A 24,925-nucleotide genomic window follows, 5' to 3' on the forward strand; every position below is an offset into this window, starting at 1 on the left:
TCCAGAATGTAATTTTGAGGTATTTTGTCTTTCAGTTTTATTTATTTTTTGCTAACAAGCTAACAACTCCTAAAGCTTAGTGCTTGCTGTTGTCGTTACCAGTGATGGTCTCCTGGTCGTGCTCTATGGCACGTCTCCTCTCCATCTCCACCACGCGCCTCTGGATGCCACGGTAGCTGATGTCGCTGAAGTCCTGCGTGTTCTTCTTCACACGCTCTGTCACAATATCAGTGGTGGTGGGAGTGAAGCTGCCCTTGCTCTTCTCAAAGTCCTCGTGGTATCTCACCTGAAGTGCACAAATACAGTAAGTGAAGCTGCAGGGCGGATGGACCCATTTTGCACGAGCCAACCAAACTGGCATCGATGCCAGCCTCCACTTTAACTACTTAAAATACTAAAATGTGTTGTCTGTCTTTTTTCTCTATACCAAACCCATTATTTCTCCATTATTGAATCAATTCTAATTTTAGTTTGTCTTTGTGTAGCAACATTGTTTAAGACTGGCGACCAGATTCTTGTTTTGAATCATTTTGAGATGATGAGGTGTCAAAGAGTACTGAAGCCTTACTCTTCAAGTAGTCAAGTAACAACGAAAGCACTTTTCCACTTAGAACAGAAATTAATCAAACAAGCACAAAAACTTACCCCAGAAATGATACGCTGAGTCTCCCTGACGCGCCTCATCTCAGGTGTGTCCAGAACAAAGGCGGCTTTGCCCTGGACCTGCTTGCGGAAGCTGTCAGAGTACAGAACCTAGAAATGACAGATCAAAAGTAGTAAGGATCTAAAATATTTCACACTCCCAAACCATCATTCAATAGCTGTTAGCATCCACAGCACAAGAGGTGTGGTCAGAGAGACTTAATGCCAAGAGGACACAGGCAGCTGCTGGGATGAGCTATGGCACTACTGGGATGAATTAGCAGGGAGACTTTTATTAAGTGGGCGAATTATTAAAAGGAAATAAAGTTATTTTCCAATCTTCAGTGGGAGACCGAAAGGAATAAGATCAAGTGGGAAAACAGCAGGAGAGATTAGCAGTGATGATGTGCACAGGCACACCACAGCTGGAGGTATTAAACATATTTTAAAAAAAAGAGAGAGTGCAGTCAGGTGAATTAATACGATTAACAAGAGCCAGGGGGACACATCAGAGTTAGAGAAGGGTTAAAAAGAGGTAGGAGTAGAACATTTCTTCAGCAGAACATGTTCTACAGGTTCTGAAAGGTACCGAGCTAATGTTTTCTTGGTTCCTTTTCACCCGCTCCATCTCTGGAGTAAACACCACAGGCGTTCCCTTGGCTGAACTGTCTTTATACAACACCTACAGGGCAGAAGCACAGCACCCCGAGGGGCCAATCAGAAACTCAAACATACAGACCACGCACACCTATAGGACTGCTTTCATTGACAAGGAGGAGTTTTCTGGAAATATCTGAGATTGATTAAACTCAGAGAGGTCATTTCTTTAGTTGGTGGCATTTTTTTGGTATATTATTTTGGTATATTTAAGCAGCGTCTGAGAAATTGGTCCTATAGAGTGATCCATCCTGGTAGCTCCTGCTGAGCAGCCAGGATCTCTGCTGTACGTGGAGACAAACATCCCTAATGCTTTAGCAGGAGATTTAGCTGTGAAGTGGAAATTAAGAGCAGCACACAGCAGCTTAATGTGAAGAAAGATGAGCTGCAGGTTAGAAGATAGTAGACTCACAGACCAAAAAGGAAGATTTTATTCAGTTTAGGGGACTGATGATTGAGGATTAAAATAATAAAGAGAAAAAGGCAAGGGTGTAAATTAGATGGATGGGCAGTCTGGGCCCTGGATGGAGCTTGATGAGATGAGCAAGAGATGATGAGGAAGGGGGAAGTGTATGATAGGCATTATTATAGGACTCTACTGTTCACAGTTAGGAGCAAACGTGGTACGGTTCCACTACCGAGCTGATGTGCTTCTGGGTTTCTTTGACTCGCTTCACTTCAGGGAGATCCGGTATAGCTGTTCCTCGACCCAGAGAGTCCTTGTATTTTATCTAACCAAATAAAATTTGGGGATTCGTGCAGAGAAAGTACAAAAAAAAGTAAGTAACAGATCAATAACAGAAAAACACGCAGACAAAAAGCCACAAGCGGCACCAAAAATCACAGCAGAGACAGAACATGAAATTAAACACACATCGTTCCCTAAAAAATAAAGAAGCAGGTTTATGTTAGACACACACAACAACTACTGGGAAGATCTACTGGAGGCTAAGGAGAATTGTTATAGCACTGTTTGAGGTGGAGGGATGAACGGATGCAAATCGGAGACTAGGGGTTCACTGCAGTGGAGTACCGTGCTAATATTTTGCTGATTGCGTTTAACTCTCTCCATTTCTGGCGTCTCTGATATTGATGTGCCTCCTCCCACGCCTTCTTTGTATTGATGCTTTGAATAAAACAGCACAAAAAAGTCAATTATTGTTGTAACACACTCAAAAGATGATTAGTTTTCAATTTAGGAGGGAAGGAAGGAATTTCAAAAAATTAAAAAAGACAGAAAAATTCCAAAGCGGAGTAATAAGGAAAAGGGAGGGTATTTTTGTCTCGTAAAAGGAAATGACGTATGGAACATGGTTAGGATGTAGGAGGGGAAAACCAGCGCTAAATACAGGAAAGGTAAAGTTTTCTAGATAAGTAAGATGAGATCAGAGGGCGTTTGGGGGGAGTTATTATAAGGAAGTCATATTAGGGTCACTGCAGTCTTTTTCCTCTACCAGGCTGATATTCTTCTGGGTTTCTCGGACCCGCTTCACCTCAGGCAGATCTGGTATGGCTGTGCCTTGACCCACAGAGTCCTTGTACTGTATCTGCCCATTGCACAAGTTACACAGGTGCAAAATCAGACGGTGACAAACAAAAGCACAGTTTGTACTGTAGACACATACACAGGCAGCTATTCATAAAAACAACATGAACACCTGAAATGAGAGGATACTGATTTCCAGACATATTTATGTATATTTAAAGGGACTAATGTAAAAATATGCAGGTTGTTTTCAGCGTGAGTGATGTTTAGTTTAGTTTATTACTTCAGGGTTCACATGAAATTAACAATGAGTTATTACGCAAGCTCTAAAAGTCCCCTGTGGATGATAAACTGTGAATTATTTTACAGTGGAAACAAGAAAAGTCCTCTAATGAGTTATAAAAATGAAATATTAGCACGAGGACAGATATCTGTAAAAAGAAAGTTGAATGTAAAATCATTATTTGAAGAGATTAGATGTGATGGCAGGTCTGGTTTTATTCTTTGATGCTAGAGGAGGAGGAAATATGGAGGGAGGAGTGGCTGAGGAGTAATGAGGTAGGGCAGGTCACTCTGTTGAGTACCGTGCTGACGTTGCGCTGGTTGCGTTTAACCCTCTCCATCTCAGGGGTCTCGGGCAAAGCTGTTCCTCCTCCCAAATCCTCTTTGTACTTAATCTTACACGGACGAGGAATCAAAGCATAAACGAGTGGTTAGCCTCACCGAGCGCTAATTTACTTATCTTGCACCTTTGGGAGCACACGTCTACAAAAGCACACAGAATGAGACAAACATCTATACAAACATTTAACAAAGAACGCACACATTTCAGGTGTTGACTTCAGAACAACTGAAATGAAAAGGTTACTGATCATATCGGTTTTCAGACGCAGGTGCATGTGGGTGATGCTTAGTTTAGTTTATCACTTCAAGGTTCAGATGAAATTAATTATGAGTCTGTTAAGTCCTCACAGTCCCCTGTGGGCGATAAGATTCAAAGTATTTCACAGTGGAAACACCATCTGTTTACACTATATCACCAAAAGTATGTGGATACACAAATAATACAACCGTGTTTTGTTGAGACTGCATTTTAAAAGCATGGACATTCATGTGTTGCATTTACTGTTGTGTTTGCAGGGATTTGCTCCACATCAGCCACAAGACTCTTAATAAGTTCAAACGCTGAGCCTGCATGATGAGGTCTGGGTTCTGTCAGGGTCCAAATATAAAAGGCTTTTTTTCATGTACCCAAGTCTGTTAAGTCCTCTAAAACAGCGGTCCCCAACCTTTTTTGCGCCACGGACCGGTTTATGCCAGACAATATTTTCATGGACCGGCCTTTAAGGTGTCGCGGATAAATACAACAAAATAAAACTAGCACCGGTACCGAAAAAAAGAAGATTTATTCATAACACACGTGAAAAGACCCAGGAAAACAGAGTTAACGATAAAAACGATAACAAAATAACGCTGAAAACCGATAAAAACCCTGAAAACCATACATTTCACACCTGAGCCTCAACTCTCGCGGCCTGGTACCAAACGACTCACGGACCGGTACCGGTCCGAGGCCCGGGGGTTGGGGACCGCTGATCTAAAATGAACAAATGTGAACTAACAGTTCCAAACAAAGGCACAATAAAGTCTCCACATACTTTTGGTCATCTAGTTCTTAGCATCTAGGGATTCTTTCTGGGCTCCAAAAAGATCCTTTAATAAATCTAAACAATTAAATAATTAGAATGAAAAACAGGTTTTTGTAAAAACAAAAACAGTTGAATATATAATTATTATTTGGAGAGATTAGATGTGATGGCAGGTCTGGTTTTACTCTTTGATGCTAGAGGAGGAGGAAATATGGAGGGAGGAGTGGCTGAGGAGTAATGAGGTAGGGCAGGGTCACTCTGTTGAGTACCGTGCTGACGTTGCGCTGGTTGCGTTTAACCCTCTCCATCTCAGGGGTCTCGGGCAAAGCTGTTCCTCCTCCCAAATCCTCTTTGTACTTAATCTTACACGGACGAGGAATCAAAGCATAAACGAGTGGTTAGCCTCACCGAGCGCTAATTTACTTATCTTGCACCTTTGGGAGCACACGTCAACAAAAGCACACAGAATGAGACAAACATCTATACAAACATTTAACAAAGAACGCACACATTTCAGGTGTTGACTTCAGAACAACTGAAATGAAAAGGTTACTGATCATATCGGTTTTCAGACGCAGGTGCATGTGGGTGATGCTTAGTTTAGTTTATCACTTCAAGGTTCAGATGAAATTAATTATGAGTCTGTTAAGTCCTCACAGTCCCCTGTGGACGATAAGATTCTAATTATTTCACAGTGGAAACACCATCTGTTTACACTATATCACCAAAAGTATGTGGATACACAAATAATACAACCGTGTTTTGTTGAGACTGCATTTTAAAAGCATGGACATTCATGTGTTGCATTTACTGTTGTGTTTGCAGGGATTTGCTCCACATCAGCCACAAGACTCTTAATAAGTTCAAACGCTGAGCCTGCATGATGAGGTCTGGGTTCTGTCAGGGTCCAAATATAAAAGGCTTTTTTTCATGTACCCAATTCTGTTAAGTCCTGTAAAATGAACAAATGTGAACTAACAGCCCCAAACAAAGGCACAATAAAGTCTCCACATACTTTTGGTCATCTAGTTCTTAGCATCTAGGGATTCTTTCTGGGCTCCAAAAAAAAATTAGAATGAAAAACAGGTTTCTGCAAAAAACAAAAACAGTTGAATATATAATTATTATTTGGAGAGATTAGATGTGATGGCAGGTCTGGTTTTATTCTTTGATGCTAGAGGAGGAGGAAATATGGAGGGAGGAGTGGCTGAGGAGTAATGAGGTAGGGCAGGGTCACTCTGTTGAGTACCGTGCTGACGTTGCGCTGGTTGCGTTTAACCCTCTCCATCTCAGGGGTCTCGGGCAAAGCTGTTCCTCCTCCCAAATCCTCTTTGTACTTAATCTTACACGGACGAGGAATCAAAGCATAAACGAGTGGTTAGCCTCACCGAGCGCTAATTTACTTATCTTGCACCTTTGGGAGCACACGTCAACAAAAGCACACAGAATGAGACAAAATCTATACAAACATTTAAAAAATAAAGCACACGCATTTTGCCTGATTACAACACTTTGAGCAAAGCGTTTCACACCACAACGTCTGCACTAAGAGTTTTAAGTAAAGGTTAAAGTATAGAACCAAGGGTTAAGAGTTAGTTACACAAATTAAAAACTGCTTGTTTTGCAAAGTTAAAAAAAATAAAATAATTTGCTCTAAATAAAGAAGGGCTGCATATCAAGGTTTGTTAAAAAATGTGGAACGCCAAACCCAAAAAAATTAATTCAAAGAATTATGTAAAAAATGTGATATTAGAAAAAGTTAAGAAAAAATATTACGGAGTAGATACCAAGCTGAAATTCTTTGTATTCTCTTTAACACGCAGCATTTCAGGAGTGTCCTTTACAGTAGACACTTTGCCCTTTATGTTTTTAAGGTCAGCCTGGTATTGAAGCTACAAGGAGAAAAACAAAAGTGCAGTTAAGATGTTTCACAATGAAAAAGAGGTCAAGTCTTCACGTATATCCCTGATTAAGGCACAAAACTAACTGGAGTAGAACATTAAAACAGTACATACAAACAGAGGCGCCTCCAGAATTTTTTCATAGGGGTGGCCATGTGGGGGCCACAACTAAAAAAATGGGGTAGCACAGCAAAAACAGAATTTCCCGTTTTATTATGCAGTTGTGAAATATACAGTGGGGCAAAAAAGTATTTAGTCAGCCACCGATTGTGCAAGTTCCCCCACTTAAAATGATGACAGAGGTCAGTAATTTGCACCAGAGGTACACTTCAACTGTGAGAGACAGAATGTGAAAAAAAAATCCATGAATTCACATGGTAGGATTTGTAAAGAATTTATTTGTAAATCAGGGTGGAAAATAAGTATTTGTTCACCTCAAACAAGGAAAATCTCTGGCTCTCACAGACCTGTAACGTCTTCTGTAAGAAGCTTTTCTGTCTCACTCGTTACCTGTATGAATGGCACCTGTTTGAACTCATCATCTGTATAAAAGACACCTGTCCACAGCCTCAAACAGTCAGACTCCAAACTCCGCCATGGCCAAGACCAAAGAGCTTTCGAAGGACACCAGGAAAAGTATTGTAGACCTGCACCAGACTGGGAAGAGTGAATCTACAATAGGCAAGCAGCTTGGTGTGAAAAAATCAACTGTGGGAGCAATCATCAGAAAATGGAAGACATACAAGACCACTGATCATCTCCCTCGATCTGGGGCTCCACGCAAGATCTCATCCCGTGGGGTCAAAATGATCATGAGAACGGTGAGCAAAGATCCCAGAACCACACGGGGGGACCTGGTGAATGACCTGCAGAGAGCTGGGACCAAAGTAACAAAGGTCACCATCAGTAACACACTACAACGGCAGGGAATCAAATCCCGCAGTGCCAGACGTGTTCCGCTGCTGAAGCCAGTGCATGTCCAGGCCCGTCTGAAGTTTGCCAGAGAGCACATGGATGATACAGCAGAGGATTGGGAGAATGTCATGTGGTCAGATGAAACCAAAGTAGAACTTTTTGGTATAAACTCAACTCGTCGTGTTTGGAGGAAGAAGAATACTGAGTTGCATCCCAAGAACACCATACCTACTGTGAAGCATGGGGGTGGAAACATCATGCTATGGGGCTGTTTTTCTGCCAAGGGGACAGGACGACTGATCCGTGTTAAGGACAGAATAAATGGGGCCATGTATCGTGAGATTTTGAGCCAAAACCTCCTTCCATCAGTGAGAACTTTGAAGATGAAACGAGGCTGGGTCTTCCAACATGACAATGATCCAAAACACACCGCCCGGGCAACAAAGGAGTGGCTCCGTAAGAAGCATTTGAAAGTCCTGGAGTGGCCTAGCCAGTCTCCAGACCTCAACCCCATAGAAAATCTGTGGCGGGAGTTGAAAGTCCGTGTTGCTCGGCGACAGCCCCAAAACATCACTGCTCTCGAGAAGATCTGCATGGAGGAATGGGCCAAAATACCAGCTACTGTGTGTGCAAACCAGGGCCCTGTGCTTCGTACGTCGCTTACTACATCCAAGATCAAATGAAACATCCAAGACCAAACCATCGCGCTAACCGTGAGCGCGCTAATCCGGTTCCCCGAACACACCTGCTGTTGACGATTAGTACAGCTGGACGCAGTAATGTGACATCACTGGGTGTCGTAAAAGGGGCTACGCATCGATAGTAGAAACATTGATCGGCAACCCTCTGATTGGTCGGCGAAAATGTCGACGGAGCGCGCTCGGCTTGGTATTTTTCGGCAGCAGAGCAAGAACTCTTGAGTGAGGGATTTCAGGAGTTTCAGAGTTTAATCAGAACGCAAGGGAACACTGCAAAGGCTGCAAAAGCAAGGAGAGAGGGCTGGCAGAAAGTTGCTGACAAATTAAACTCGTAAGTAATTTAATAATAACAATAATAATGGAGTGGGTTTATATAGCGCTTTTCAAGGCACCCAAAGCGCTTTACGATACCACTATTCATTCACTCCCACATTCACACACTGGTGGAGGCAGCTACAGTTGTAGCCACAGCTGCCCTGGGGCAGACTGACAGAAGCCAGGCTGCCATATCGCGCCATCGGCCCCTCTGGCCAACACCAGTAGGCGGTAGGGTAGATTTATCATATCACACTATATTATCCAATATTATATTACATTATATTATATTATAATATGTTATATTATATCCCCTTTCACATTAGAGCCACAACAGGACCCACTAGAACATGGGAACAGGTAAAAGTGAAATATAAGAATATTCTACAGAATGGTAATATTTATCACTTATATTGCTTTTCGTCTCTTGGAAAGAGACCCTGAAATAATCTGTTTGTTTATAACAGCAACCAAGAAAAGGGCAGAGCAACAAAAGACAGGTGGTGGTCCTGCACCCCCTCGTCAACAAGTTGGTTAAGTAAATAATATCCTCACGGGAAAATCGATATCTCTCTATGAGCACACTGTCGCGCTGAGCTAAAGGATCCTGTCTGTCCCGCAATATACGCTGAATTCTGGAAACTCTCCTTATCAATCTTGCACCTTCCGCAATGGGTGGCTCGCGTATACGGACAGGACATGGCTGCGACAGGCTTCCCAAATCCACCTTCGCTTTTATAGCCGTGGTCTCTCATCTTGATTACACGAAGTAATTTACAATTGCTACTCTGAAATATGAATTACATCTGTAATAATCACATACATGTAATAGAATGTTAATAGTACATTTCCCTTTTTTAGGGAATGACCTGTATCTATCTGTGTGAAATCAATAAATGGATCAGGTGCTGCATTGTCTTTAGTTACATTGATGTTATTTATTTATGGTGAAACAGTGGTGGAATATCGCTGTTGCTTTCGTATGAATGACGCGGGCATACCTGCGTGGCCGCGATCTAATCCTGTTTACATAAAGTAAACCTGCTCCCGAGCAGGTTTACGCTTACGGCTCTGTTGCTATGACAGCAAGTCCCGGATGGGCTTCGGGGAACCGAACGATCCAGGATCACGCGAAATCGTCAACAATCTCATCCAGCTAACTCACTTAGCGCGGTACGAAGAACGGGCCCCAGGTAAAGACCTATAGTAAACGTTTGACCTCTGTTATTGCCAACAAAGGTTATGTTACAAAGTATTGAGTTGTATTTTTGTTATTGACCAAATACTTATTTTCCACCCTGATTTACCAATAAATTCTTTACAAATCCTACCATGTGGATTCATGGATTTTTTTTTCACATTCTGTCTCTCACAGTTGAAGTGTACCTCTGGTGCAAATTACTGACCTCTGTCATCATTTTAGGTGGGGGAACTTGCACAATCGGTGGCTGACTAAATACTTTTTTGCCCCACTGTAGGTTACTTGAAAAATATGGCAAATAACATAGAAGGAAAAGAATAATTATGCCTAGCTTAGGTCTCTGTGAAAACCAAATAATATTATGAAATCCATAATAATCTGTTTTAAACAGGATTAAATGAGTAAATATATGGTGTCTTCCTCTCTTTTGTGCCCATGTTTATTAGAATTATTACCAACATTGGACAATCTTGCTGGGTGGGGGCATTCGGTGGGGGGGCAGCAAATTTTGAAGTGTGGCTAGTGGCCCCCTGTGGCCCCCCCTTGGTGGCGCCCCTGCAAACATATAAAGTACTGGAAATATAATTTTACAGCAGCTATAAAGACGCACATAGAGACACAAGATGCTGAAAGAACCTCAGTCAGGACGTGCTGACCTGTCCGGACGCGGCGTAACTCCTCGTGTGTTACTTACAGTGCTGAAGTTCTTTTGGTTCTCGCGGACTCGCTGCATCTCTGGAGTATCCAGGACTGGTACATAGTGAGACATGGTCTTCTCAGCCTCCTCTTTGTATTTTTTCTGTTTGGATGATAATACAATTTGTGATTTTTTTTATATATGCTAATGATTTATCCTGATGAGAGTGGTGGCTGGGTCAGTTCAGTAACCTACCTGGCTGACGATGTTCTTCATCTGCTGAGCATGGATGATGTCAGGGGTATCGATGACAGTTGTGTAGCTGGCTCTGTCCATCTCAGCGGTCTGCTTGTACTTAGACTGGAAAAGAAAAACAGCCAGTCAGCACTGATCATAAATGCAGCGGAAAATATTAACAGATGTTCCTTTTAACACCGGACGTGTGCTCATAGTTTCACCAAACGTTAGTTTTATTTATTGTACCATTCTAGCCTAGTTCTTGTCTTCTGAGTTTTTGATGCCTGTTTTTATGTTCGTGAATACAAATTGACCTGAGCTGTCATTTTGTATTTACTCAAGTTCTTTCTTTGACTTTGTTATTTGTGTTTACTTCCTTCACTGTTCCCTTGTATCTGTGTGCTGTCTCTATATTTAGCATTTGTCTTTTAGTTAGTTCCCATTTTCCTCAAAGCTTGATTTTTCTTTGTGCATTATGTAAGTTTACTTCCAATGTTGTCATTGTGCTGACTTTTTTCACCCGTGTCTCATTCCCCACATGTCTCTCCTTCCCTAATCAGCCTCAGCCTAGTGTGAAGAAATAGCCCTCTCATCAGCCCAGTCTTACTCTGTCTAGTCTAAATGTTCGACTTTTGTTACTCTTGGAATCTTTTCAGTCCAAATTAACCTGCAATCACTCTGATTTTTTTTGTCTTTTACATAAATAATTAATTCATAATACCTTCATTTCATATCAGGGGCCTGCAGCTCACATTCTGGAAATCACTGCTCCAAGAAAGCGATGCAAAAAACATTTAAGATTCAGACCTGACTGAGGATCTCCGTGGCATTCCTGGCTCTCATAAAGTCTGGGGTGTCTGTAGCCAAAGCCAGCATTCCCTTGCCCTTGATCTCCTGCTCCAGAGACTTTTTGTACTCTCTCTGTAAACACCAAAAGTTAAAATTTTTACACATGATAATGTTACTCTAAAAAAAACACAAAACGGGGTTTCTACTCATTCATACTGAAGAGGGCTGCAAAACCAGAAATCATGAGGGGTCAGAGAATAGAGAAAGTTAGCAGAATCTACGTAACGGATGTGGTAACAAGACTGAGTGTGAAGCTTGACACAGAACTGAAAATAAAACAACAGCAGTCAGCAGTTAGAGACATGACATAAAATAGACTATTTCTACTTCTTCAGTTTGTTCATTAAGTCATCATACATCTATCTTGCAATCTACAAATCAACCTCAAATGCACTCAGAGTATATCTTTTCAAAAACAACACTACCAACAACAACAAAACAATTAAGAGATCTGCAAGCACCGGGATCACTTATGAAAAAAGATAAAGTCATTAAAATTCTATAAAAATTCAACATTGCATGTTTGACTTGAAAAACAAGAGAAGAGAAGATATGCTTTGGGTACAACTGAGGCTGATTTTTGTAGGATTCATAACACACAAATAAATATGAGTACAAGTGAAAATCATGGCAAAATTAAATAGGGTGCAGATGAAGGTTAGGTTATGGTCATGAAACACAAAATACAATGATGGGAAATTAGTGACATAAGAAAGCAGGGACAAGAGGACGAGTGAACCCAACAGTCTCACTTTTAGTGCAATGGTGAAGCTTAGTTAAGAGGGGATAGGATTCATGAAGAGCGAGATTGTTGGAAGTCATTCGGATGAGAGCGTGATGTTGTTCGCATCACCTCTCGGTCAGTCGTACCTCACACAGGATTTGAGTGGCATTTCTTGCTCTCAAAAGCTCCGGAGTTTCCTCCAGTACAGTTAGACCTTTACCCTTCACCCCCTCCTCTAGATCCTTCCTGTACTCTTTCTACAGGATGGAAGAAGAACAGAGAGACTGCAGAGAAGGGCACACAGGCAGGCCAGGCCAAAGCACACAGACAGACAAACGATACAGTCGGCAAGTTCTGCTGCTTGCCTTTAAAAAGCTCAAAGTCACCAAGTCTTTCCAAGTTACGCAGAGACACATTCACTGCTTTTATGTATTATCATTACAATCGGTGATATTGTTACAGAGAAAACTGGAGACGTTGGTGATTTTGGCAGGATTCTAATGAAAAAACAAGTTGAAACACATTTAATCAGAAAGAGCAGAAACAAAATCTTCATTAAAACAACAAGGAAATCAACAAGATGGGAATTCACATCAGCATTTCACCCTGTTGTTTCACACAAATGATTACATGCATGCAGTCTTGTCACATAAAGTTGGTGGTAAGCTACTACTTGGTGAAGGACTGTAAAATGAAGATCTATTCAATATTAGTTGAGTACTTTACTGCTAGGAAGACACATGATGGCTGGAGGATGGGTAGGTCATTATTATTCTGTAGACAATCATGCAAAAGTTAATAATAAACTAATAATACTGCAAAAGACAAACTGGGAAGGGCTAAAAAAAGTGGTGAAAAGAAAAAGAGACCGATTGTGATGTTGTCTTAGTACGATTATGAAGCTTGGGTGAGGTAAATAGGAGACACCATCAGATGTAAGTTGTCCTTTAGTTACCTCACTGGCTATTTTGGTGGCGTGTCTGACATGAATCATGGCAGGGGTGACCTCCAAGCCTGAGAGGTTCTTTCCCCTCATGTACTCCTCAAAGTCCTTCCTATAGTCTTTCTATTGGTCACAGAGATAACACAAGGGACAGACAGAGCTCAGATAACCACATGCAAGCAGTGCTGGTTCACAATGCAGCTCCCTTCATTCTTGTTTGCACCATTCTGCTCATGATAGCACCCATAACTGTATATCTGATGTCTGTAAATGTGTCTGAGTGCATGTGTGGAGGTGTAAGAGGTGTTTGTTGTGAAAAAGGAACTACACTAGGATATCGTATTGTAATTAAAATCTATAAAGCAGGCTCCAGGAAAGAGGCCAAACACATACTTTACTTTGACATCTTCACAGGAAAATAACCTGTCATAGCATTAAGTGAACAATACAGAAGTTTCCGGGTGAGTTTCCTTTCAGCGCATTTTACACTGCCACAGTATTACAATAGGACGACTGTAAAGAGCTACTGATGTGAATTTTCTGCAATTTAAAACATTTTGTGACTATAAAATTACTGAATTGCAGTTTTGGTGTAATAAAGTTACTAAAGGCATTGTAAAATGTTTTTCCATACTTTAGAATCATTCTGTAAGCATAACATAAACAATGGCTTTGCATCCAACTAGCAACAAGAGGCAACACAATACAAGTTAATATAGCGCTTAAGGAGGCACTAAAGATTTTAAGAGAGGTCTGCAATGGGAAAACGTACTGCATCTGTGCGTACTTCATTGGCAGAGGTTAACAGAAGGCTTATTTACCTGACTCTGCATGTGCTGAGCCTCCTTAGCAGTCACATATGTGGGTGTCTCAAAGTCCAGCATAGGTTTGCCCTTCTCCTTCTCATACTTCTCCTTGTATTTCACCTGTAACGACCCACACAAACATACTCAACTGTCTGCAAAGGAAAGACACACTGTGGGGATATCACATGGTTTCCATTCATTTCTGTACGCTGGGAAAATCAAACAGAAAAGCTGTAAGGTGTATCCATCCAGTAAGATTCAAGACAAGTTAAATTACTGTAATTAATGTAAATGAGAACAGAAAAGAAAAGCTTGCACGGCTCTTCACTGCGACTGATTATGCAATCAAGGTATTTAACAGTGACTTGATATGAGAAATGACTCCCTGGAAAGAAAACTATAATACCAAATATGCTATATCATAAACAATTACAAAATGAGTATTTTTTGTTTTTATTTTATTTTTTATTTTTTTTAAATATCAATTTTAACAGCATTTTTAAAACACCCCATTAAAATTGTTACAGTATAATAAACATAGAAAGTATTATCAATTCAGTTCAATTCAATTTTATTTATATAGCGCCAAATCACAGCAACAGTCGCCTCAAGGCGCTTTATACTGTAAGGTAGACCCTAAAAATATACATACAGAGAAAAACCCAACAACAAACCCAACAATCAACCTGTGAGCAAGCACTTTGGCGACAGTGGGAAGGAAAACTGTCTGACACAGTTGAAACCCACAATAGTGTTTTTTTTACTGTGTCGAGTGCTCGTTGCCCCACGGGAGTATGAACCACTTACGTTACTTTGAAGTTCAGAAGCCTCCTTGTGATGGAGCTGTTCGGGTGTGTCGGGAATCATGTGGTAGTGACCCTTACTCTCCTCAAATTTCTTCTTGTAGCAGTACTATGGGGGATTCCCAGTAAAGTAAGGCAGCTCAGTACAGCGAATCATTACTTAGCAGAAAATCCTCATAGTTTATGATAGAAAGAAACATAATAGCATTTAAACATAAGGGTTTTTAAAGTTATGTTAAAATAATTGTCAATCTACAAAAGGCAGGAAGAGGAAGTCGGTGTTAAGTGAACATTAATAAAAGACTAGTTTTGTTTGAACTACGGAGGAAAAAAAGTCACTGAAAAGGTTAAGAAGTAGAGGTTATAGAGGGTGATAGTATTCGGGGTCAAAGGTCAAAAGTGAGATGGGTAAAGATCACTACCAGATGAGGTCAGAGAATGATGGATGTCTTTTATGATGGAGCTTAGTGCATAAATCCATGAGATGGTCAGCAGTTTGCTACATTTTGCCGATTGTTACTGTGAGGTGATGGAAACAGAGTTCAGCACACTGTGCAACGAAACCAAACTCGCTCGCTGCAGCTTCCTGTTTGGGAATGTGAGAGGGTTAAAGGTTAATAGTCACACAGGCAGCTTACGTCGCTGGACAGCTTGCTGGTGCTCGTGATGTGCTTCATGGACAGGGACTCGGCCATGTCGGTCACAGGTTTGTGGATCTTCTTCAGGTCACCCTTGTACTTCACCTGTGTGTTATATTGACAGCAGTCACATTAATTAGACACTATGGTAATATATAATGGGCGATATTTGTTTGAAATGGTGAATTTCACAGAAATGTAAAGAATTACTAGGATACATTTAGTTTGTCTCTGTTCTAGTAACAACACCAGGATGCCAAAATCAGATATTGCTTTACTCCCATAGATAAACCAATCAGACAAACTATACAAAAGTATAACAACTGTGGAAAAAATGAATGATTTTTTTGGCCTATGATAAAAACGGTGTGAAGTGATGATAAGATACGCGAGCACCCACCTCACTGGCCAGCACACTGGCTTCCTTGAGAGTCTTGTAAATCTTACTTTCCTTCAGGTCATATTGAGGTTTCTTTCCTTTCATCTCCTTATCAAACTTCTCCTTGTACTTCACCTGTTCATTAGCGTAGGATATGTGTACAAGTTAGTTTATGTATTGACTGAGAGGAAACCAACATCAGCCGACGTCTCCATCATAGTAAAAAACAACTGAAGGACAACAGTTTTTGGATTTGATTAGTGACTCAGATTCCTCGCAGATAGTTTTATAAAAGCTTTGCACAGGCTCTGCGCCACATTTTAAGTATTTAATTTGTTTTTTCTTTCATAAATATGTTGAGCAGTAATGAAAAGTGTGTAATAGATTGGTTGCAAATGTAAAACTGATTCTGATGCATTTATTAACTTTAAAGTTGATCAAACTGATCAGACAAGATGCTTTGTACTGTAAACATAAGCAAATAAAGCATCCTGTAATTCACATAAACACAAACATGAACTTCATATATAATAAAATATATATGGAAAAGGTAAGGCGGTGTGGTTGTGGACGCAGGTCAGGTGTGGTTTGGCTCCACAGGTCAAACCACTTTAGAGTGAAGGCAGAACACAGGAACACGTTTGAAAAGGTGTGCTATAAAAACATGTGTATATCTAACAGGAATTGTGGCTAACTTTTCACTACTGTAACCGTATTCCAAACTTTTAGGAGGGCCTACACCACCCCTTAGGATTGCGATGAAAATGGAGCACAGCACGGTGAACTACTGGACATACACATGTTTTTAAGAACAATTCAAGTTCATTTTTAGAAAAGCCTTTTGTCACATTCAGAAACAAACAGACATGGAGACTTAAAGGGAAATAATGGGAAAAATCTGAAAAGACAGTTTAAATAAACACATAGTATTAGCGCCAGGCAGCTAATGCAGTAACGCTGTTCTCTATGCTTAGCAATGAGGCACATCTTGTAATGGAAATATAAAAAAAGCAGAGCGTGGACACTGCAAAGAAAAGAAAGAGCAAATCAAATAGGAACTTTGTAAGATTTGATTTGTGAATCAATATTTTCTCAAAAGTTCCAGATGTTTATCTTAAAGGCTCAGTGAACCCTGTATTCAGCCAGTCTGTGGGTCAGCAGGAAGGGGGACAGAGAGACAGAGAGGACAGACAAGCAGCAGCAGTCCGTCAGTTTTAGGGCATAAACCTCCTTACATCACTAGTCACCGCACTCATTTTCTTAATGTGGCGCATCAGGGGGGTATCATAGGAAGCTGCTCCATGGAGGGAGGGCTTATCCTCCACCTACAAAGCGCAGTGAGATGGAGGGATGAGAACACACAGACTAGGATGTTATGGAAGTAGACAGAAGAGGAAAGAGATTAAGGTTGAGAAGAAGAGTTATAGTATTGAAGGATGGAGGAAGAGGAGGACAGGTATAAGGATGGTGGTGGGACATGTACAATGGTATGGTTAAACATCTATATCTACTTTCATGGAGTAACATGGATTATAATGCAGGATGGCAGAGGAAGCGCAGTGGAAGAGCTGCTAGTTGTATCATTAGGCCAACACGACTGCTGCTAAGCATCTACCACAGCACTACTAGTCTGCTAATATTAGCTTGTGGAAGCTGATCTGACAGTTAAAATCCAGGCAGCTGATCTTTCCAACTGGCTGCCACCTAAATAAATAATTAAATGAATGAATAAATTAATAAATTAATAAACAAGGGAAGCCTTTTCTATGAGATGACAATCGTTGCGACCCAGTGGCAAAGGAACCCGACTGTCCAGGGCTGGATGAGACAGGTGAGCAAATTCATTTAGTGTACCTGGCTTGTCAGCTTGGACACCTCAGTTGCCAAAGCGATATCTGGGCGGTGGGCTAGAGAGCCTCCACGGCTGGCCTCTTCACGTGCTTTCTCACGGTAGCCAATCTGATGGGCACAAGACCCGACAAGAGTCAGTTGATCATGTAGAAACTACAGTACAGGGATGGGTACTATAGGGATGCTCCTTTTTTCTCTTCTTTTGTCTTGAGTTGAGCCTTTAGACACATTTACATGTACTGAGCTGGTGAGTCAGTATCAGTGTACTTCATGGTTACCTGACTGATGAGTTTAGCAGCCTGGGTAGCCTTCTTTATGTCAGGACGGTCGACTACAGTAGTGTAGTGCAGGCTGGCTTTGGCATCTTTCTTGTAGGCCACCTGTCCAGTTGGACAAAATTGGAAATGCAATATAGTAAACCTGACTTCCACATCCACAGACAACTATGAAAAGCTGAAAAAATTACCCCCAAGTCCAACTACCCCAACTGTTTTAGCCCATTTGTGGAAATGACTCACATTGCTCTGATTTTTGGCCACGTCCATGGCATGCTGAACATCAGGCGGCACAATCATGTGGTTATATATGGACTTGCCCTTTTCCTTCTCAAACTTTTCTTTGTACACTTTCTAAAAAGATAGAACAGCACATCAAGCCCAGCTGCAAACAAACAGTCCAGGGTTACACGCTGGCTGAGCTCATTTTGTGAAACGCATGTAATAGTAAGACAGTCATACCCCGCTGACAAGTTTGTTGACTGTCCTGCTGTGGGCAGTATCACGAGTGTCGGACAGGGTGGTGAATGAGCCGGACTGCATTTCCTTCTTACTGGCCTCCTTGTATTTGCTCTGATGAACAATAAAATAAAGAATAAAAACATTTAAAAACTCATAAGTTTTACCTAAGGGTATACTATATATACCCTATAGTACAGTTAATTTTTTGCTGAACAGTTCTTACCTCTGAGGCCAGAACACGCACAGCCTTGGCATGGAGAATTTGAGGAGTGTCCAGGACAGGCATGTAGTGTCCCTTTTCCTTCTCATACTTCTGTTTATATTTCACCTGGGATGGGCAAAAGAAAAAAGAAGCAGTTTAGGACATTAAACATCACATTCTTAAGCATCACTATCTGGCCTTTAGTAGTTTTAACTAAATATGGTGTCTCTAATAAAGAATGGGGAAACTTACCTCACTGGCCATTTCAGCATTCTTCATGCACAGTAAGGTTAACTTGTCATCGACCACAGGTATCACGCAGCCCTTCATGATCTCTTTGTCGTACTTGTACTCAACCTGTTGGTAAAATATGGCGGTGAAAAAAAGAGAGCAACAGTGCTGCATGTTGCTAAAATGACACACATTAAAATAAGAGGTCCCAACTCACATCGCTCTGCTGCAAGGAGTTCTTGGCAGCATTGACAAAGTCGGGCCTGTCCGCTGTCCAGATCCACTGGTTCTTGGTTGCTTCATACTTCTTCTTGTAGTCAAGCTAGAAATATAGCAAAATAAAACAGAATCAAAAACTGGATGTTAGCACAAATTTGGGTTTAAAAATGTCATTTGAAAATTCTGGCACTCGAGATGCTCACATTGGTGATGTTCTTGTAGGCCTCCTTAGCGGCACGGATCTCGTGAGCTTCGGGGTCAATGTTGATGTGGGCCTTGCTCTTTTCATACACCTCTTTGTACTTCAGCTGCAAGACACATAAAATATACAAAAGTACATTTTGTATTTTGGTTTCCTGTGCCAGTGTATGAAAGAATATTTTAAAAGTGCAGTGCAGACTTACATTGCTGGTGATCTCCTTGACCTTCTTCATGTGTTGTTGGTGTGGAGTGTCATAAGGTAAGGTGTAAGCCTTTGCCTTGGTCTTGTTATACTCCATCTTGTAGATGATCTAAGCAGATGTAGATAGTAACAGGTGAAATTTAAACACAAAAAAACCCACTGCTTCTTCACAAGTTCTTGTAAAAATCTAAACATAATAATAAAAACCTTGCAAACCCAACACTTACATCACTGATCTTCTTGCTGCGTTTGTGGGCCTCATACTCAGGAGTCTCCAGAACAGAGGTGAACTTGTCCTTGGCACGTTCATACTGCTCTCTATACTTCCACTGATAGAACAAGGATAATGTGAAAACAAAAGAAAGTTAGCATCATGCAATGAAATTGCTGCTGTATTAATTTGCTTGTCTTTATGAATTTTTTTGTTGTTGTTGTCTTTATGAATATAACAAGCAACTTCTAAAGTGGTAGAAAAACTGTCCAAGAAAACATCGAAAAAGTCTTGCAGACACTATACATATACAACCCTACTGCAGATTTTAAAAAAAGTCCTATTTCAGCTTCTTAAGAGTCAGTTGAGATGATAGCGCTAATTTTAAAACATCGCTAGCGTTATAGCATATTATAGCTAATTTTAAGGAAAAATTAATTACTTTTTTTTTTCTTGGATAGCTTTTAAACACTATCGGAGCAAGTTGGCTAGCATGTAGTTATAATTAAATCAATATGCAACATCGACTGAGTGAAACAAAGCAATGGAAAAGCTTATAGGCATGCTCGATGAGAGACGTGCACGTGCACAGAGGGATGCATTATTCATGTGACATTAAAGACAGTTAAATGCCTTACCACCATCATGAAAGTCTGCAGTGCCCACATGGTTTAAGATGTTGTATGTATGTATGTATGTATGTATGTATATATATATATATCTATATATATATATATATATATATATATATATAGATATATATATAGATATATATTTGATTTATATATATATAGTTTAACATAAGAGAAGACTCTGTGATTGCTATTTTGGTCAAAACTAACAAATTCCAGGAGAAGCTATAATGTACTAAATTTTACTGCATTTCTGACTTTAGATACCAAATTGCTCAAAGGCAGTTGGGCAAACAGTGTTAAAGCTTCGGTAATGAATTGCCCATGAAGAAAAGCAAATGAGCGATGGAGGGATTAGAGCATGGAAGAAGGATGGACTATGTGGGAGTTAAAGCCACTTTTAAATGGAATGACTGGATGGAAAGATTTTCTGCAGGATGGGGATTTTATGTGATAAGACCTTGTCCACAAACAGCAGGGAGGAACAAAGTCACCTCCATCTATGACTTGAGTCTTATGATATATAACACATGGTCTATTTTGTGCCTGTTTGTGGACAGAGATCAAAGTTATCATGCTTCCCTTCTCTCTTTGTTTACCTTACTGCCCATAGTGGTCTGGTAAAGGGCTGTGAGGATGTCAGGGCGGAGTAGCTCATTGCAGCCACCCTTTAGTAGATCCTTTGCTCTGGATTTATACATTTTCTGTCCACATACACAATGACATACACACACACACACACACACACACACACACACACACACACACACACACACACACACACACACACACACACACACAGCATGCCATAGTTGAGGACACAAAAGGAAAACAGCAGTAACATGGGGGAGGACTGGAGAAGAACTCCGGATCCAAGTGTGACGATGGTGCTGTCTGTCCTTATCTGTGCCCTCAGAGTGACAGGGATGATCATCTACAGCGAGTGTGAGACGATCGGCTCAGTGGATTGAATTGTTACTGTGCTAGTGATTAAACTGTCATTTCTGATGGAGCAGATGAAGGACAACACTGCATAACACTCAGCATTCCAGCTGCTGTTTGAGTGGCAGTTCAACAGCAACCTGTGTGGGACAAAATGAAGAAACTGATACAAAAGGGAAATAATTTTTTTTGAGTTGGGAGCTCTATAAATGCCATGCGATGTCCACCATCAGCAGTCCTGCTGACAACCTCATGCACCGGTGTCAGGGCTCTTCGGGGACCAGACCGGAGGTGGCAGGCCGGTGGTACAACGTGACCAGGGCGTTTACCTGGCTCATCTTCCTGTTCTCCCTGGCCAGTTGATATCTAGGATCATCTGTAGTTATGGTGAACTTATCCTTGGTCTTCTCATAGTCTGCTCTGTAAGCCCTCTGCTCAAAGTGTCAGAAGGTAGTTAAAAAGGAGTCCCCAGAGAACAAAATGTTTCATCTCGCGTCATGTGGATGAAACATTTTAAGAATTTAAGGAAGGTAAAAACTGACTGATGTAAAGAACAAAGGGAAACATTTTAAACACTTGACTTTAAGGGTAAACACAAAAACAGTCAGTGATAAACAGTGTAGGCAATTATAAAATACTACAGTGAATTCCTGTTTTTTTTTTACCTCCACGCTGAGAGTCCAATAGAGAAGCACAGAAAAATAGAAATGTGGTTAACTGTTTCATTTGATTTACAAATGCGTTAACAAACTAAATCCAATTTTTATTTATTGCTGGAGGTTAAAGAATGACGGGACTCACATCGTTTATGAGAACGGAGGCTTGCTTGGCGGCTTGGAAGAATGGAGTGTCGCTGGTATACTTGAAGTTGCCTCTGTTCTTCTCAAAGGAGGCTTTGTACAGTCTCTGCAGACAAACAATACAACTTTTATTAAGAAAATACAGAAACTATACCTCGATACTGCAAATCATAAACAGGTGCCATATAAATAAAAATGAAGCTTAATGTCACTGATGCTTTACCTCACTGTAGAGCGTCTTGTTCCTCTCAGCCTGCACCAGCTCAGGTGTGTCCCATACAAAGCAGCCAATACCCTTCAGCCAATCCAGGTCCTCCTTATACTTGACCTAAAAAAAACACATAAAATGAGATTAAATTAAATTGAAATGTTGTGTAGTGTCTCAGTGCTCATTGTACTGAATACTCTTTAATGAACTGTAAACATTTTACCACACGGTGAATAAAGTCACGAGTACTCACGTCACTAACGTTACCGCTGACAATCTTGCTGAAGAAGAGTTCGGGACGATCGGGGATGGACTTCCAGGTCCCCAGAGAGCTAATATACTTCTCTCTGTATTTAACCTGATAAGAGAGGAAAAAAACAGTAGATGGAGATGCAAAAGCTCAAAACATGTACATTTATAAAGACATTTATAGTTAACAATGAGCCAGATCATTTCAACTGCCGACCTCGCTAATGTCATCAGTGACCCTGCGATGGTAAGTGATGTCCAGAGCATCCTTGACTGTGTGGTAGTGTCCCTTGGAAAGCTCAAAGGTTTCTTTGTAGCGCAGCTGAAGAAACGAAGGAGAAAACGTGTCATATACATTCATCAAACACACATAATGTGATTTATAGCATCTACAATTTCACACTGACTTGTACAGTATTTGTGGTAAAAGGGTAAAATCAGATAAACAGATAAAGAATATTTATATTTTGACATGGGATAAAATTCACTATTAGTTAATGAAATCTCTTAAATTTGACCGTTTTCAGTGGAAAAATTATTAACAAACAGTCTGACTCCTATAATTCCTGAATGCATAACAGTTTCAAACTAAATCACAAGTTTCCTAAATGAGCAAACTCACATCACTGGACTGCAGGTAGGACTTCTTGGCACGGATCAGGAGAGGTGTGTCAGCAATGGCAGTGTACCGGTGTTTCATCTTCTCATACTGTTCTTTGTATTTGTTCTAAGGGAAGAAACGATTGAGACAACACCTTAGAAATTGGCTTCAGAGGAGACTGCAATTGCTGTAATTTCAATTATTTTGGCAAAGTATAAGAGTATATAGAAAGCAGCTACAGTAAATAGTGTAAACAAAATAAAATACAAACAATTTTAGGTTGAGGTTTCAGTGACAGCGGCATTAAATGAGAACGAAGGATCAGACTTACATCACTGTAGAACACTTTCATTTTTCTAGCATGGCCCATATTTGGAGTATTGATTTCTGGAGTGAAATGAGCTCTTTGTTTGGCAGCCAGATCTACGTACTGGTACTGTAGCAGAAGGGAAAAAATATTGATTAGATTATCAGGAAAGACACACACATACATATAATAGATTCAGTTATTCATGCTGTTTATTTGAGCTTGCCTGGTTAACCAGCTGCTGGGCCCACTTGACTCTCCGAATGTCCACAGAGTCTGCAGTTGTGGTGACTTTGGCCATGTCCTCCTTGCTCTGAGCTTTGTAGATCAGCTGGAAAGAAACAGAGCGAATGTCAAAACGTGTGGCTTTTGTTTTTTAGAATATACTGCAAGCTCATTTTTGTTTGGAAAGCAGATCACATGAAGCTATAATACGATGAAGCACATTTAGGAAACCAACTCACGTTGCTCATGTGCGTCTTCAGCTCAGTCACACGCTTATACTCAGGCGTGTCCAGGACCACAGAGAATTTAGCAAGGTTCTTCTTAGCCTCCACTGGATAGCTCACCTATAAGAGAGAAAAAATAGTTTATATGAATGATGCAGATGCCTGAATATGCATTGGAAAGGAAAAATAGGAATCCATTCTATCCAAAAAGACGTACCCTGAATTTGGTGACGTCGCGGACACGGACCATCTCTGGGGTGTTATACAAGAAGCAGCCAATGCCTCTCAGCCACATCAGGTCCTCTTTGTATTTCAGCTAAAAACACAAAACAATTAAAAAAATTATTTTAAAAAACATCTTCAAACTCCACCTTGTAGAGGTTTTGTTTTAATTTTATTCTTTACATACGTCGCTGGTGATCTCATTGACGTGGTGGTAGTGCATGAGCTCAGGCGTTATGGGCAACGATATCAGCTGGCCTCTGCTGTTGTAGTATTTCTCTTTGTAGCACAACTAGGGTAAGAAGGGAACAAAAAAAGTCCATCTTACAGCATGAATTTTTTAAAAAAAGGACATGAATGTTGTAATCTGTGGGTGCCCGTACGTCACTGAGGTGCTCCTGGTTCATCTTGACTTGTTTAATATCAGGAGTGTCATAGGTTGTGTGGATCTTGTCCTTTTGCTTGTGGTAAGTCTCACGATACAGACGCTGGAGGAGCAAGAAACACATGCACAGCACTGTTTTATGCAGCATTTAACATCCATCACAAGGAAATGAAATATTAATCTAAAACAGTGGGTCTGGCTTAAGTATAACAGCTGTGTGTCATCTTACTTCATTGATGATCTTGTTAGCCTTCCTTGCAGTGACAAAGTTGACACCCTCTGGGTGAAGAGTGTAGCCTTTAGCCTTCACCATCTCATAGGCCTCCTTGTATTTCACCTGCAAGGATAAAAACAAAAGTGTGTCATTCAGAGACATCAAATTACCGTAAAAATAAAAAAGTTCTGATCTGCCCAAGCGTGTGTTTGACTTACATTGCTGGAGACAACAGTGTTCAACTTGACCTGCTTGATGAGGGGGGTGTCATGAGGCAGTGAATAACCGGTTGGCATGAAGCTCTTGTTAGCTTCTTTGTACCAGTTCTAAGAGAAGTCAACACACATGATGAGAGATGTTGTTAAAAATTTTAAATATTGATACTATACAATATATGATAATAATTGTTAAACAATCACACTGAATATGAAGGAACGTTATCTTACATCACTCTGGATGTAGTTGGCCAGACGGGCTCTTTCTGTTTCAATGGTAACAGCAGGAGCGGTGTTGGTGCCCTTGATATTGGCGTTGTAATCATAGCGGTAGTGCAGCTGGGAAAACAAATGGAAAAAAAAGATG

The 24,925-nt window shown here is 40.7% G+C and overlaps 1 protein-coding gene across 18 annotated transcripts in view; it reads right to left on the reverse strand.

The window, feature by feature from the left end:
- neb (nebulin) overlaps positions 1-24,925 on the reverse strand; it is a 63,094-nt gene that overhangs the window by 2,304 nt on the left and 35,865 nt on the right. Inside the window, exons 93-134 of one of the 18 annotated variants that reach the window (XM_080902193.1) lie at positions 24,790-24,897; positions 24,562-24,669; positions 24,359-24,466; positions 24,128-24,232; positions 23,932-24,036; positions 23,740-23,838; positions 23,538-23,642; positions 23,300-23,404; positions 23,098-23,202; positions 22,788-22,892; positions 22,383-22,487; positions 22,170-22,274; positions 21,932-22,036; positions 21,710-21,814; positions 20,566-20,670; positions 19,351-19,452; positions 19,125-19,232; positions 18,924-19,028; positions 18,719-18,823; positions 18,523-18,627; positions 18,292-18,396; positions 18,069-18,179; positions 17,850-17,960; positions 17,610-17,711; positions 17,335-17,439; positions 16,716-16,805; positions 15,502-15,615; positions 15,102-15,206; positions 14,468-14,572; positions 13,676-13,780; positions 12,867-12,977; positions 12,058-12,168; positions 11,146-11,259; positions 10,357-10,461; positions 10,159-10,263; positions 6,222-6,326; positions 2,754-2,846; positions 2,333-2,425; positions 1,938-2,030; positions 1,232-1,324; positions 646-753; positions 100-286 (exon numbers count right to left, since the gene is read on the reverse strand). In XM_080902193.1, the coding sequence (XP_080758319.1) occupies positions 100-286; positions 646-753; positions 1,232-1,324; positions 1,938-2,030; positions 2,333-2,425; positions 2,754-2,846; positions 6,222-6,326; positions 10,159-10,263; positions 10,357-10,461; positions 11,146-11,259; positions 12,058-12,168; positions 12,867-12,977; positions 13,676-13,780; positions 14,468-14,572; positions 15,102-15,206; positions 15,502-15,615; positions 16,716-16,805; positions 17,335-17,439; positions 17,610-17,711; positions 17,850-17,960; positions 18,069-18,179; positions 18,292-18,396; positions 18,523-18,627; positions 18,719-18,823; positions 18,924-19,028; positions 19,125-19,232; positions 19,351-19,452; positions 20,566-20,670; positions 21,710-21,814; positions 21,932-22,036; positions 22,170-22,274; positions 22,383-22,487; positions 22,788-22,892; positions 23,098-23,202; positions 23,300-23,404; positions 23,538-23,642; positions 23,740-23,838; positions 23,932-24,036; positions 24,128-24,232; positions 24,359-24,466; positions 24,562-24,669; positions 24,790-24,897 (4,474 nt within the window). Of the gene's footprint in view, positions 1-99; positions 287-645; positions 754-1,231; positions 1,325-1,937; positions 2,031-2,332; positions 2,426-2,753; positions 2,847-6,221; positions 6,327-10,158; positions 10,264-10,356; positions 10,462-11,145; positions 11,260-12,057; positions 12,169-12,866; positions 12,978-13,675; positions 13,781-14,467; positions 14,573-15,101; positions 15,207-15,501; positions 15,616-16,715; positions 16,806-17,334; positions 17,440-17,609; positions 17,712-17,849; positions 17,961-18,068; positions 18,180-18,291; positions 18,397-18,522; positions 18,628-18,718; positions 18,824-18,923; positions 19,029-19,124; positions 19,233-19,350; positions 19,453-20,565; positions 20,671-21,237; positions 21,340-21,709; positions 21,815-21,931; positions 22,037-22,169; positions 22,275-22,382; positions 22,488-22,787; positions 22,893-23,097; positions 23,203-23,299; positions 23,405-23,537; positions 23,643-23,739; positions 23,839-23,931; positions 24,037-24,127; positions 24,233-24,358; positions 24,467-24,561; positions 24,670-24,789; positions 24,898-24,925 lie in introns of all 18 variants that reach the window. The other 17 variants (XM_080902203.1, XM_080902204.1, XM_080902207.1 and 14 more) reach the window with 17 other exon arrangements.

This window comes from Rhamphochromis sp. 'chilingali', assembly GCF_963969265.1.
Source record: "Rhamphochromis sp. 'chilingali' genome assembly, chromosome: 14".
Classification (NCBI taxonomy): Eukaryota; Metazoa; Chordata; class Actinopteri; order Cichliformes; family Cichlidae; genus Rhamphochromis; species Rhamphochromis sp. 'chilingali'.